At 36.4% G+C, this 15,324-nt stretch overlaps 1 protein-coding gene across 1 annotated transcript in view; it reads right to left on the minus strand.

Annotated features, from left to right (window-relative positions):
• Positions 1-15,324, minus strand: part of LOC121943423 (solute carrier organic anion transporter family member 1C1-like) — a 69,457-nt gene that overhangs the window by 22,348 nt on the left and 31,785 nt on the right. The window contains exons 13-14 of the mRNA XM_088078887.1: positions 13,489-13,553; positions 13,088-13,205 (exon numbers count right to left, since the gene is read on the minus strand). Coding sequence (XP_087935013.1) covers positions 13,088-13,205; positions 13,489-13,553 — 183 coding nt within the window. The remainder of the gene's footprint in view (positions 1-13,087; positions 13,206-13,488; positions 13,554-15,324) is intronic.

Raw genomic sequence — 15,324 nt, forward strand, 5'->3', positions numbered from 1 at the left:
AAAAACACCATAATAATGCATGTTGAAAAAATGACCGAAAAGGCAAGGCTATAGTAAGGCAAAAATGTCAAAATATGGCATGTCCCAAAAACAGCTGAAAACACCTCAAAACTGCATTAAATAGCGTGCATAAACACACCATAGCATAGAACGGTTCAAAAATGGCCAAAAACACCATAATAATGCATGTTGAAAAAATGACCAAAAAGGCAAGGCTATAGTAAGGCAAAAATGTCAAAATATGGCATGTCCCAAAAACAGCTGAAAACACCTCAAAACTGCATTAAATAAGCGTTATAAACACACCATAGCATAGAACGGTTCAAAAATGGCCAAAAACACCATAATAATGCATGTTGAAAAAATGACCAAAAAAGGCAAGGCTATAGTAAGGCAAAATGTCAAAATATGGCATGTCCCAAAAACAGCTGAAAACACCTCAAAACTGCATTAAATAGCGTGCATAAACACACCATAGCATAGAACGGTTCAAAATGGCCAAAAACACCATAATAATGCATGTTGAAAAATGGCCAAAAAGGCAAGGCTATAGTAAGGCAAAAATGTCAAAATATGGCATGTCCCAAAAACAGCTGAAAACACCTCAAAACTGCATTAAATAGCGTGCATAAACACACCATAGCATAGAACGGTTCAAAAATGGCCAAAAACACCATAATAATGCATGTTGAAAAAATGACCAAAAAGGCAAGGCTATAGTAAGGCAAAAATGTCAAAATATGGCATGTCCCAAAAACAGCTGAAAACACCTCAAAACTGCATTAAATAGCGTGCATAAACACACCATAGCATAGAACGGTTCAAAAATGGCCAAAAACACCATAATAATGCATGTTGAAAAATGACCAAAAGGCAAGGCTATAGTAAGGCAAAATGTCAAAATATGGCATGTCCCAAAAACAGCTGAAAACACCTCAAAACTGCATTAAATAAGCGTGCATAAACACGCCATAGCATAGAACGGTTCAAAATGGCCAAAAACACCATAATAATGCATGTTGAAAAAATGACCAAAAGGCAAGGCTATAGTAAGGCAAAAATGTCAAAATATGGCATGTCCCAAAAACAGCTGAAAACACCTCAAAACTGCATTAAATAGCGTGCATAAACACACCATAGCATAGAACGGTTCAAAATGGCCAAAAACACCATAATAATGCATGTTGAAAAAATGACCAAAAAGGCAAGGCTATAGTAAGGCAAAAATGTCAAAATATGGCATGTCCCAAAAACAGCTGAAAACACCTCAAAACTGCATTAAATAGCGTGCATAAACACGCCATAGCATAGAACGGTGCAAAAATGGCCAAAAACACCATAAAAATGCATGTTGAAAAAATGACCAAAAAGGCAAGGCTATAGTAAGGCAAAAATGTCAAAATATGGCATGTCCCAAAAACAGCTGAAAACACCTCAAAACTGCATTAAATAAGCGTGCATAAACACACCATAGCATAGAACGGTTCAAAAATGGCCAAAAACACCATAATAATGCATGTTGAAAAATGACCAAAAAGGCAAGGCTATAGTAAGGCAAAAATGTCAAAATATGGCATGTCCCAAAAACAGCTGAAAACACCTCAAAACTGCATTAAATAGCGTGCATAAACACACCATAGCATAGAACGGTTCAAAAATGGCCAAAAACACCATAATAATGCATGATGAAAAATGACCAAAAAGGCAAGGCTATAGTAAGGCAAAATGTCAAAATATGGCATGTCCCAAAAACAGCTGAAAACACCTCAAAACTGCATTAAATAGCGTGCATAAACACACCATAGCATAGAACGGTTCAAAAATGGCCAAAAACACCATAATAATGCATGTTGAAAAAATGACCAAAAAGGCAAGGCTATAGTAAGGCAAAAATGTCAAAATATGGCATGTCCCAAAAACAGCTGAAAACACCTCAAAACTGCATTAAATAGCGTGCATAAACACGCCATAGCATAGAACGGTGCAAAAATGGCCAAAAACACCATAAAAATGCATGTTGAAAAAAATGACCAAAAAGGCAAGGCTATAGTAAGGCAAAAATGTCAAAATATGGCATGTCCCAAAAACAGCTGAAAACACCTCAAAACTGCATTAAATAAGCGTGCATAAACACACCATAGCATAGAACGGTTCAAAAATGGCCAAAAACACCATAATAATGCATGTTGAAAAATGACCAAAAAGGCAAGGCTATAGTAAGGCAAAAATGTCAAAATATGGCATGTCCCAAAAACAGCTGAAAACACCTCAAAACTGCATTAAATAGCGTGCATAAACACACCATAGCATAGAACGGTTCAAAAATGGCCAAAAACACCATAATAATGCATGTTGAAAAATGACCAAAAAGGCAAGGCTATAGTAAGGCAAAAATGTCAAAATATGGCATGTCCCAAAAACAGCTGAAAACACCTCAAAACTGCATTAAATAGCGTGCATAAACACGCCATAGCATAGAACGGTGCAAAAATGGCCAAAAACACCATAATAATGCATGTTGAAAAATGACCAAAAGGCAAGGCTATAGTAAGGCAAAAATGTCAAAATATGGCATGTCCCAAAAACAGCTGAAAACACCTCAAAACTGCATTAAATAGCGTGCATAAACACACCATAGCATAGAACGGTTCAAAAATGGCCAAAAACACCATAATAATGCATGCTGAAAAAATGACCAAAAAGGCAAGGCTATAGTAAGGCAAAAATGTCAAAATATGGCATGTCCCAAAAACAGCTGAAAACACCTCAAAACTGCATTAAATAGCGTGCATAAACACGCCATAGCATAGAACGGTGCAAAAATGGCCAAAAACACCATAAAAATGCATGTTGAAAAAATGACCAAAAAGGCAAGGCTATAGTAAGGCAAAAATGTCAAAATATGGCATGTCCCAAAAACAGCTGAAAACACCTCAAAACTGCATTAAATAGCGTGCATAAACACACCATAGCATAGAACGGTGCAAAAATGGCCAAAAACACCGTAAAAATGCATGTTGAAAAAATGACCAAAAAAGCAAGGCTATAGTAAGGCAAAAATGTCAAAATATGGCATGTCCCAAAAACAGCTGAAAACACCTCAAAACTGCATTGAATAGCGTGCATAAACACGCCGTAGCATAGAACGGTGCAAAATGGCCAAAAACACCATAATAATGCATGTTGAAAAATGACTGAAAAGGCAAGGCTATAGTAAGGCAAAATGTCAAAATATGGCATGTCCCAAAAACAGCTGAAAACACCTCAAAACTGCATTAAATAAGCGTGCATAAACACACCATAGCATAGAACGGTTCAAAAATGGCCAAAAACACCATAGTAATGCATGTTGAAAAAATGCACGAAAAGGCAAGGCTATAGTAAGGCAAAAATGTCAAAATATGGCATGTCCCAAAAACAGCTGAAAACACCTCAAAACTGCATTAAATAGCGTGCATAAACACACCATAGCATAGAACGGTTCAAAAATGGCCAAAAACACCATAATAATGCATGTTGAAAAAATGACCAAAAAGGCAAGGCTATAGTAAGGCAAAAATGTCAAAATATGGCATGTCCAAAAAACAGCTGAAAACACCTCAAAACTGCATTGAATAGCGTGCATAAACACACCATAGCATAGAACGGTGCAAAAATGGCCAAAAACACCATAAAAATGCATGTTGAAAAAATGACCGAAAAGGCAAGGCTATAGTAAGGCAAAAATGTCAAAATATGGCATGTCCCAAAAACAGCTGAAAACACCTCAAAACTGCATTAAATAGCGTGCATAAACACACCATAGAATAGAACGGTTCAAAATGGCCAAAAACACCATAATAATGCATGTTGAAAAATGACCAAAAAGGCAAGGCTATAGTAAGGCAAAATGTCAAAATATGGCATGTCCCAAAAACAGCTGAAAACACCTCAAAACTGCATTAAATAAGCGTGCATAAACACGCCATAGCATAGAACGGTGCAAAATGGCCAAAAACACCAAAAAAATGCATGTTGAAAAAATGGCCGAAAAGGCAAGGCTATAGTAAGGCAAAAATGTCAAAATATGGCATGTCCCAAAAACAGCTGAAAACACCTCAAAACTGCATTAAATAGCGTGCATAAACACACCATAGCATAGAACGGTTCAAAAATGGCCAAAAACACCATAATAATGCATGTTGAAAAAATGACCGAAAAGGCAAGGCTATAGTAAGGCAAAATGTCAAAATATGGCATGTCCCAAAAACAGCTGAAAACACCTCAAAACTGCATTAAATAGCGTGCATAAACACACCATAGCATAGAACGGTTCAAAAATGGCCAAAAACACCATAATAATGCATGTTGAAAAAATGACCAAAAAGGCAAGGCTATAGTAAGGCAAAAATGTCAAAATATGGCATGTCCCAAAAACAGCTGAAAACACCTCAAAACTGCATTAAATAGCGTGCATAAACACACCATAGCATAGAACGGTTCAAAAATGGCCAAAAACACCATAAAAATGCATGTTGAAAAAATGACCGAAAAGGCAAGGCTATAGTAAGGCAAAAATGTCAAAATATGGCATGTCCCAAAAACAGCTGAAAACACCTCAAAACTGCATTAAATAGCGTGCATAAACACACCATAGCATAGAACGGTTCAAAAATGGCCAAAAACACCATAATAATGCATGTTGAAAAATGACCAAAAAGGCAAGGCTATAGTAAGGCAAAATGTCAAAATATGGCATGTCCCAAAAACAGCTGAAAACACCTCAAAACTGCATTAAATAGCGTGCATAAACACACCATAGCATAGAACGGTTCAAAAATGGCCAAAAACACCATAATAATGCATGTTGAAAAAATGACCGAAAAGGCAAGGCTATAGTAAGGCAAAAATGTCAAAATATGGCATGTCCCAAAAACAGCTGAAAACACCTCAAAACTGCATTAAATAGCGTGCATAAACACACCATAGCATAGAACGGTTCAAAAATGGCCAAAAACACCACAATAATGCATGTTGAAAAAATGGCCGAAAAGGCAAGGCTATAGTAAAGCAAAAATGTCAAAATATGGCATGTCCCAAAAACAGCTGAAAACACCTCAAAACTGCATTAAATAGCGTGCATAAACACACCATAGCATAGAACGGTTCAAAAATGGCCAAAAACACCATAATAATGCATGTTGAAAAAATGACCGAAAAGGCAAGGCTATAGTAAGGCAAAAATGTCAAAATATGGCATGTCCCAAAAACAGCTGAAAACACCTCAAAACTGCATTAAATAGCGTGCATAAACACGCCATAGCATAGAACGGTGCAAAATGGCCAAAAACACCACAAAAATGCATGTTGAAAAAATGGCCGAAAAGGCAAGGCTATAGTAAGGCAAAAATGTCAAAATATGGCATGTCCCAAAAACAGCTGAAAACACCTCAAAACTGCATTAAATAGCGTGCATAAACACACCATAGCATAGAACGGTTCAAAAATGGCCAAAAACACCACAATAATGCATGTTGAAAAAAATGACCAAAAAGGCAAGGCTATAGTAAGGCAAAAATGTCAAAATATGGCATGTCCCAAAAACAGCTGAAAACACCTCAAAACTGCATTAAATAGCGTGCATAAACACACCATAGCATAGAACGGTTCAAAATGGCCAAAAACACCATAATAATGCATGTTGAAAAATGACCAAAAAGGCAAGGCTATAGTAAGGCAAAAATGTCAAAATATGGCATGTCCCAAAAACAGCTGAAAACACCTCAAAACTGCATTAAATAGCGTGCATAAACACGCCATAGCATAGAACGGTGCAAAAATGGCCAAAAACACCATAAAAATGCATGTTGAAAAAATGGCCGAAAAGGCAAGGCTATAGTAAGGCAAAAATGTCAAAATATGGCATGTCCCAAAAACAGCTGAAAACACCTCAAAACTGCATTAAATAGCGTGCATAAACACACCATAGCATAGAACGGTTCAAAAATGGCCAAAAACACCATAATAATGCATGTTGAAAAAATGACCGAAAAGGCAAGGCTATAGTAAGGCAAAAATGTCAAAATATGGCATGTCCCAAAAACAGCTGAAAACACCTCAAAACTGCATTAAATAAGCGTGCATAAACACACCATAGCATAGAACGGTTCAAAAATGGCCAAAAACACCATAATAATGCATGTTGAAAAAATGACCAAAAAGGCAAGGCTATAGTAAAGGCAAAAATGTCAAAATATGGCATGTCCCAAAAACAGCTGAAAACACCTCAAAACTGCATTAAATAGCGTGCATAAACACACCATAGCATAGAACGGTTCAAAAATGGCCAAAAACACCATAATAATGCATGTTGAAAAAATGACCAAAAAGGCAAGGCTATAGTAAGGCAAAAATGTCAAAATATGGCATGTCCCAAAAACAGCTGAAAACACCTCAAAACTGCATTAAATAGCGTGCATAAACACGCCATAGCATAGAACGGTGCAAAAATGGCCAAAAACACCATAAAAATGCATGTTGAAAAAATGACTGAAAAGGCAAGGCTATAGTAAGGCAAAAATGTCAAAATATGGCATGTCCCAAAAACAGCTGAAAACACCTCAAAACTGCATTAAATAGCGTGCATAAACACACCATAGCATAGAACGGTTCAAAAATGGCCAAAAACACCATAATAATGCATGTTGAAAAAATGACCGAAAAGGCAAGGCTATAGTAAGGCAAAAATGTCAAAATATGGCATGTCCCAAAAACAGCTGAAAACACCTCAAAACTGCATTAAATAGCGTGCATAAACACACCATAGCATAGAACGGTTCAAAAATGGCAAAAAACAGCATAATAATGCATGTTGAAAAATGACTGAAAAGGCAAGGCTATAGTAAGGCAAAAATGTCAAAATATGGCATGTCCCAAAAACAGCTGAAAACACCTCAAAACAGTATAAAATAGCATGCATATACATGTCAAAGCATAGAACGGTGCAAAAATGGCCAAAAACACCATAATAATGCATGTTGAAAAAATGACCGAAAAGGCAAAAATGTCAAAATATGGTATGTCCCAAAAACAGCTGAAAACACCTCAAAACTGCATTAAATAGCGTGCATAAACACACCATAGCATAGAACGGTTCAAAAATGGCCAAAAACACCACAAAAATGCATGTTGAAAAAATGACCGAAAAGGCAAGGCTATAGTAAGGCAAAAATGTCAAAATATGGCATGTCCCAAAAACAGCTGAAAACACCTCAAAACTGCATTAAATAGCGTGCATAAACACACCATAGCATAGAACGGTTCAAAAATGGCCAAAAACACCATAATAATGCATGTTGAAAAATGACCAAAAAGGCAAGGCTATAGTAAGGCAAAAATGTCAAAATATGGCATGTCCCAAAAACAGCTGAAAACACCTCAAAACTGCATTAAATAGCGTGCATAAACACACCATAGCATAGAACGGTTCAAAAATGGCCAAAAACATCATAATAATGCATGTTGAAAAAATGACTGAAAAGGCAAGGCTATAGTAAGGCAAAAATGTCAAAATATGGCATGTCCCAAAAACAGCTGAAAACACCTCAAAACAGTATAAAATAGCATGCATATACATGTCAAAGCATAGAACGGTGCAAAAATGGCCAAAAACACCATAATAATGCATGTTGAAAAAATGACCGAAAAGGCAAAAATGTCAAAATATGGTATGTCCCAAAAACAGCTGAAAACACCTCAAAACTGCATTAAATAGCGTGCATAAACACACCATAGCATAGAACGGTTCAAAAATGGCCAAAAACACCATAAAAATGCATGTTGAAAAAATGACCGAAAAGGCAAGGCTATAGTAAGGCAAAAATGTCAAAATATGGCATGTCCCAAAAACAGCTGAAAACACCTCAAAACTGCATTAAATAGCGTGCATAAACACACCATAGCATAGAACGGTTCAAAAATGGCCAAAAACACCACAAAAATGCATGTTGAAAAAATGACCAAAAAGGCAAGGCTATAGTAAGGCAAAAATGTCAAAATATGGCATGTCCCAAAAACAGCTGAAAACACCTCAAAACTGCATTAAATAGCGTGCATAAACACACCATAGCATAGAACGGTTCAAAAATGGCCAAAAACACCATAATAATGCATGTTGAAAAAATGACCGAAAAGGCAAGGCTATAGTAAGGCAAAAATGTCAAAATATGGCATGTCCCAAAAACAGCTGAAAACACCTCAAAACTGCATTAAATAGCGTGCATAAACACACCATAGCATAGAACGGTTCAAAAATGGCCAAAAACACCATAATAATGCATGTTGAAAAAATGACTGAAAAGGCAAGGCTATAGTAAGGCAAAAATGTCAAAATATGGCATGTCCCAAAAACAGCTGAAAACACCTCAAAACTGCATTAAATAGCGTGCATAAACACACCATAGCATAGAACGGTTCAAAATGGCCAAAAACACCATAATAATGCATGTTGAAAAAATGACCAAAAAGGCAAGGCTATAGTAAGGCAAAAATGTCAAAATATGGCATGTCCCAAAAACAGCTGAAAACACCTCAAAACTGCATTAAATAGCGTGCATAAACACGCCATAGCATAGAACGGTGCAAAAATGGCCAAAAACACCATAAAAATGCATGTTGAAAAAATGACCGAAAAGGCAAGGCTATAGTAAGGCAAAAATGTCAAAATATGGCATGTCCCAAAAACAGCTGAAAACACCTCAAAACTGCATTAAATAGCGTGCATAAACACACCATAGCATAGAACGGTGCAAAAATGGCCAAAAACACCATAAAAATGCATGTTGAAAAAATGACCGAAAAGGCAAGGCTATAGTAAGGCAAAAATGTCAAAATATGGCATGTCCCAAAAACAGCTGAAAACACCTCAAAACTGCATTAAATAGCGTGCATAAACACACCATAGCATAGAACGGTTCAAAAATGGCCAAAAACACCATAATAATGCATGTTGAAAAAATGACCAAAAAGGCAAGGCAAAAATGTCAAAATATGGCATGTCCCAAAAACAGCTGAAAACACCTCAAAACTGCATTAAATAGCGTGCATAAACACACCATAGCATAGAACGGTGCAAAAATGGCCAAAAACACCATAAAAATGCATGTTGAAAAAATGACCGAAAAGGCAAGGCTATAGTAAGGCAAAAATGTCAAAATATGGCATGTCCCAAAAACAGCTGAAAACACCTCAAAACTGCATTAAATAGCGTGCATAAACACGCCATAGCATAGAACGGTTCAAAAATGGCCAAAAACACCACATTCATGCATGATGAAAAAATGACCGAAAAGGCAAGGCTATAGTAAGGCAAAAATGTCAAAATATGGCATGTCCCAAAAACAGCTGAAAACACCTCAAAACTGCATTAAATAGCGTGCATAAACACACCATAGCATAGAACGGTGCAAAAATGGCCAAAAACACCATAAAAATGCATGTTGAAAAAATGACCGAAAAGGCAAAAATGTCAAAATATGGCATGTCCCAAAAACAGCTGAAAACACCTCAAAACAGCATTGAAGACCGTGCATAGACAGGCCATAGAATAGAATGTTGTAAAAATAGCAAAATAAAACAACATAACAATGAATGTTGACAAAATGACTGAAAAGGCAAGTCTATAGTATGGCTAAAAATTCCAAAATATGACATTTCCCAAAAACAGCTTAAAACACATACCACATAAAATAGCCTGTTGAGACATGCCGTAGAGTAATATGTTGCAAAAACGGTTCAAAAAAACCCCACTCTCTCAGCTGGTCTGCATACAAGGGGAGGCCAGCAAGGTTGTGCAGACCTACTAATACCTGTGTGTGGTCTCGGACAACAAGCTGGACTTATCCACAAACATGGATGCTTTGTACAAGAGGGGGCGGAGTCGTCTGTTTTTTCTCAGTATGCTCAGATCTTTTAAGGTCTGCAGTGACTTGCTGAACATGTTTTATCAGACTGTGGTGGCAAGCTCCTTGTTCTGTATTGCAATCTATTGGGGAGACAGCATGACAGACAGAAACGGCAGACGCCTGGACAAGCTGGTTAAAAAGGCGAGCTCAGTGCTCGGCAGGAGGCTGGACGGACTGATAACTGTGGTGAAGTGGTGCACTTTAAAGAAATTGAAAGCTCCATAACATCCTGGCTGGACAGAGGAGTAGGCACAGTGAGTGGCTCACCTCACTGTGCTGCAGGACGGAGAGGCTAAGGAGGTCCTCTGTCCCATCAGCCATTAGGCTTTCTAACACCCCTTAAACCCCCCACCCCCATCAGGACTGGGTTGAGTGCAATAATTGTGCTCCTTTTTTATTATGTATGTTGCTCTAAACTTGTTCTTGTGATTTTTTGATAATCTCTGATTTTATTTATTTATTAACTGTTATGTGTTTTTTGTGGTGCTGGATTAATGAATTTCTCTGCAGGGATCAATAAAGTATCTTCTTTCTTTCTATCTATCTATCTATCTATCTATCTATCTATCTATCTATCTATCTATCTATCTATCTATCTAAAAACACATGATAAAGCAAGCCAAAAAAAAGGCAACACTATGGTAAGGCTAAACAAGTCAAAATCTGAAATGTCCCAAAAACAGCTGAAAAAACACCTCAAAACAGCATAAAATAGCGTGAATAGATACACCATAGCATAGAATGGTGCAAAAACGGCCAAAAACACCATAAGGCAAAAATATCAAAATATGACATGTCCAAAACAACAAACAGCTGAAAACACCATAAAACAGCATAAAATAGCGTGCCAAAACACGCCATAGGATAGAAAGCGAAAGATAGAAATCGGCCAAAACACCATAATACTACATGTAGAAAAAATGACACACATGTATCCATCATGAAGAGGACAGTCACTCTTATAGTATATGTTAGCGTTCAGATGAGCTGAACATGGAGCTGAACATGGAAAAAAAATAAAGCGCTGGAAATTTTTGTTGGAGTTAAAAAAAATGAAAAAAAGGGGCCCATTTGCACATTTTAAAAGATTAAATTTTAAAGACACTAGGAAACCATTTATTGTCAAAGACTTTCTTGAGAAATTCTTTTTTATCATTTCTATTTAAAATGACAGCAGGTTCTCTTTAAACGTTCAGCATGGCTAAAATTGTCAAAATATGACATGTCCCAAAAACAGCTTAAAACACATCAAAACAGCATAAAATAGCCTGCCGAGATAGGCCATAGCACAGTATGTTGCAAAAACTGCCCAAAACTATAATACAGCATGTCGAAAAAATTATGGAAAATGCAATACTATCAATGGCATAAAATGTCAAAATATGACATGTCCCCAAAATATCTGAAAACCCCTTTAAATAGCGCGAGTCTCACAACCTGGGGAAAGAAGCTGCTCTGTAGTGTCGTGGTTTTGCAGCGAATAGTTCTGTATCTTTTTTGAGATGGCGGCAGGGTGAACAGACTGTGGCTGGGGTGGCTTCTGTCTTTCAGTATTCTTTGAGCAGACACCTCACTCCACTGAGGTCACTGATGCTCTGTAGATGGGAACCAGTGATGTTCTGGGCAGTTTTAATAACCTGCTGCAGAGCCTTCCTGTCCTGGGCCGTGCATGAACCATGCCAGTTTGTGATGTTTCCAGGCAGTGTGCTTTCTTTTGCTCCTCTGTGGAAGTTAACCAGGATCTTGCTCTGGAATTTAGTCTTCTTAAGTTTATGTAGGAAGTAGAGCCTTTTCTTTGCTCTTTTAACCTGGGTGGTGATGTGTGATGACCAAGATAGGTTCTCAGTGATGTTAATTCAAAAGAACCTACAGCTGTTCGCCTGCTCCACCTCAGCTCCACTGATGTAGACATGGGTGTGTGTCTTTGACTACTTCTTTCTAAAATCAACAATCAACTCCTTGCTTTTACTTACGTTGAGCAGTAGGTTCTTCTCTGTGCACCACACTGCAAAATTGTTGATTTCCTCCCTATATGAACTCTCATCACTGTTTATAATATGGCCGATGATCGTGGTGTTGTCCGCATATTTCACAATAGAGTTCTCCTGATGTCTGGGAGTGCAGTCATGGGTGTACAGTGTGAACAGAAAGGGGCTGAGCACACAACCATTTTGGACCACATACCTATGACGTTTTCGTGCCACCTTGGACCTCATACATACATTTCTGCAATGAAGTTTTTTCATGATATACTATGCATTTGCTTTTAATGACATTTTTTGTATGACATTTTTGGGACTTTTTTGTGGCATACTAGACTATGACTTTTTGACTTAACATTTTTATGTCATTCTGAACTGTGACATTTCTAGGACACCGTTTCTGAGATGATGTAATATTACTGTTTTATGGCACACTATTCTATGACTTTTAATGATTTTATATTACATGGCTACTATAGTGTGCCATTTTAAATGTTTATCATGAAATTTGACACTATGAATCTTTTTCTGATTTTAAACATACTAAACTATAATATTATTTCTTGAAATTTTATATTCTATTTTTTCTGATATAAAACACCATAAAATATCATAAGAAATGACACAGAATAGAATTATACAAAAATGTAATAAAAAAGTTTTAGTATAGTATGTCATAAAAATTGTGAAAACAAATGTCACAGGTTAGTATGCCTTAAAAGAAATCTGAAAATGTCATTGTAAGACACAAAAAATGTCAAATAATCATAGTACAGCATATCATAAAAATGTCAGTAGTCAAGTATGTCATAAAAAATGTTTGAAAAATATGTCACTGTATAATACGTCATAAAAAAATTAAAATTTTGATTTTAATTAAATAAAAAAATGTCATAGTGTATTATGTCATAACATATGCCAGTGTATAAGTCTTTAAAAGTCATGAAAAATGTCATAGCAAATTATGCCATAAAAATCTAAAATAAAAAGTCTCGTTACATAAAATCTAAATAAAAATGTCATAAAATATGCCACATTATAGTTTGTCATGAAAGTGTTACTAACATGTCACTCTAAGACCACTGTGATTCTCGCTAAATGTTACCAATACAGAAAATGACAGATCTACAAAACTCTGAATGCCACATGCTAGAGTGTGAGTACCTGTATGCAGTGGTGTTGTAGATTCTACAGGCTCCTAAGCCTCCACACCTCCTCTGACCCCATTTTAGACATGTGGTGTCAATGATTGCCCCAAAGTAGATGGGTGCTGGGATCCCTGCTGTGAGACCAAAAACATATTTTTACAATCAAATACCCAAAAACTGAAAAACAACTGATTTTACTGTTTGGAGCAGTCAAACAAAACATTCAAATGAGTCCGAAACACTGAAATTCTTGCAAACACTTGTACTTTGGAGTAAATCTGGTTGTTCAGGTGACAGGTAAGTTTGGAGGTAAGATTGAGAAGGGATATTAACCCAGAGTAACATATTTAAACAGTTTTCATCTGAGCCTTGAGTCACCCAAACATGTTCCATAGTGAATGTTTTGAAAACACTTACCAAGGGTACGCGTTGCCAGAGCATGGAAACCCAATGCCAGAGATTTCAGCTGAGGTCTGATGCACCTTCATGAGGAGAAATTGCAGACACGTTTGAAGAAATATTATCAGAACCTGACTAGAACATGACATGTCAACAGCAAAAAACACATCCCATTCAAGATTAACTCAAGTTCCTTTCTAATTTGCAAATAAAAATGACGTAAACTAAAGTGGTAATCTCATTTACAGTAAAAACAAATGTACATTGAGAATGTCAACAACATACATTTTATAATGCATCATCACATATCTTCATGTGAGAGAAGGAAAGGAGGCATGTGCTTTATGGTGAATGAGGATTGGTGTGACAGTGGGAATGTAAGGCGCTGTCCTGTTCCTGCTGAGGATCACGGTGGGATGTGTTGACAGTAAATCATTCCACAACCAGAAACCCTGTATTACCAGAACCCTCCAGGAACACAGACAAATACTGAACAGCAGCCAACGATGTGAGACGACTCAAAAAGGGACTAAATTATAGTGCACAAGTTAAAGAAGTTGATAACGTTTCACTGGAGTTGCACCTAGAATTATTCCATGTGAAATTTAAATGATTGATTTCTTGACTAATTGATTGACATAAAAATGGCTCTCTAACAATTTCAGAAGAAAAGAATATGTTCATTGCATTGTACTCACAGTACAATATGTTACAGAAAAACATTTCTGAAACCTTTTTGTTTAAAAATAAAATCCACTGTAGGGAGAAGAACACAAGGATGATAAAACTAGTGGGATGTTTTACATTGTATTTTTGTATTGATGTTCTATGGAACATTTGAATAGAGAGGATGCCTCTGTGTCGGTGAACTGTTAGCCAGCAGAGGATGCTGTGGTGCAGAAGAATCTATCCTTTTACGGAGAGGCTCTCAAAGTTTAGATGACTGAGTGCCAAATGCAGAAAGCCAGCATATGATTGATGGCTACGAACGAAAGGCAGAGTGTCAACAGATATCAGACAAATAAATTCATTGCTTTTTAAAGTCTTTTTCAAGACAATTTTCAACCAAATTAAGACTGATTTTTGGACAAATTTATCATTTTCTTAATCAAGCATTGTAATTTAGTATAAAAGTAAACAAATGGTCCCACACAGAGGAATGTTTATGATTATTAGAGTGAGTTAGGCTAATCTGTATTTTGTCAACAGATAAGTGCAAGTATAAAGTAAAAAGACATTATTAGCTTAAGTGGTAGGATTTGTAACATCAGAGATATGGACTTTGATAAAGAGGAGCTTGACTGATGGATAAATGAAACTAAATTAAATATTTGCTGCAATTAGGACCTCAGAGATTAAAATTTAAGACAACGTCAAGACTTTTAAGGCCTAATATGTATAAAGTTAAATTAGAGACTTTTGAAGGACCCACAGATACCCTGAAAAAGTGCACACATAAAACAAAATTAAATGATATAGCATATTATACTAGGATTTTTTTTTCAAATCGTTTATGATGTACTATGAAATGACTTTTTACATGACTTTTTTATTGACATTTTTGACATACTATCGTTTCGCTTTCAAATTATTTCTTATGACATACTGTACTATTACTTTTGTATGATTCTCAAAGTTTTGATGACTGAGTGCCAATTTAGGAAGCCAGCATGTGATTGAGTGCTGCACAGGAAAAGCACAAACACAAAACAAAGCAAATCTTTTGCTGGTTGTCATGACCCATTTCTTTTGTATCAGAAGGGCCAGTCATTATAGTAAATTCATGAGGCATGACTTCATTGTTTCAATCATGCTTGTCATTTATTGTCATTCACAGCATATGATTGGAAAAAG

Source organism: Plectropomus leopardus, chromosome 6 (assembly GCF_026936395.1).
Source record: "Plectropomus leopardus strain MGB_pleo_1.0 chromosome 6, ASM2693639v1, whole genome shotgun sequence".
In the NCBI taxonomy this organism is placed as follows: domain Eukaryota; kingdom Metazoa; phylum Chordata; class Actinopteri; order Perciformes; family Serranidae; genus Plectropomus; species Plectropomus leopardus.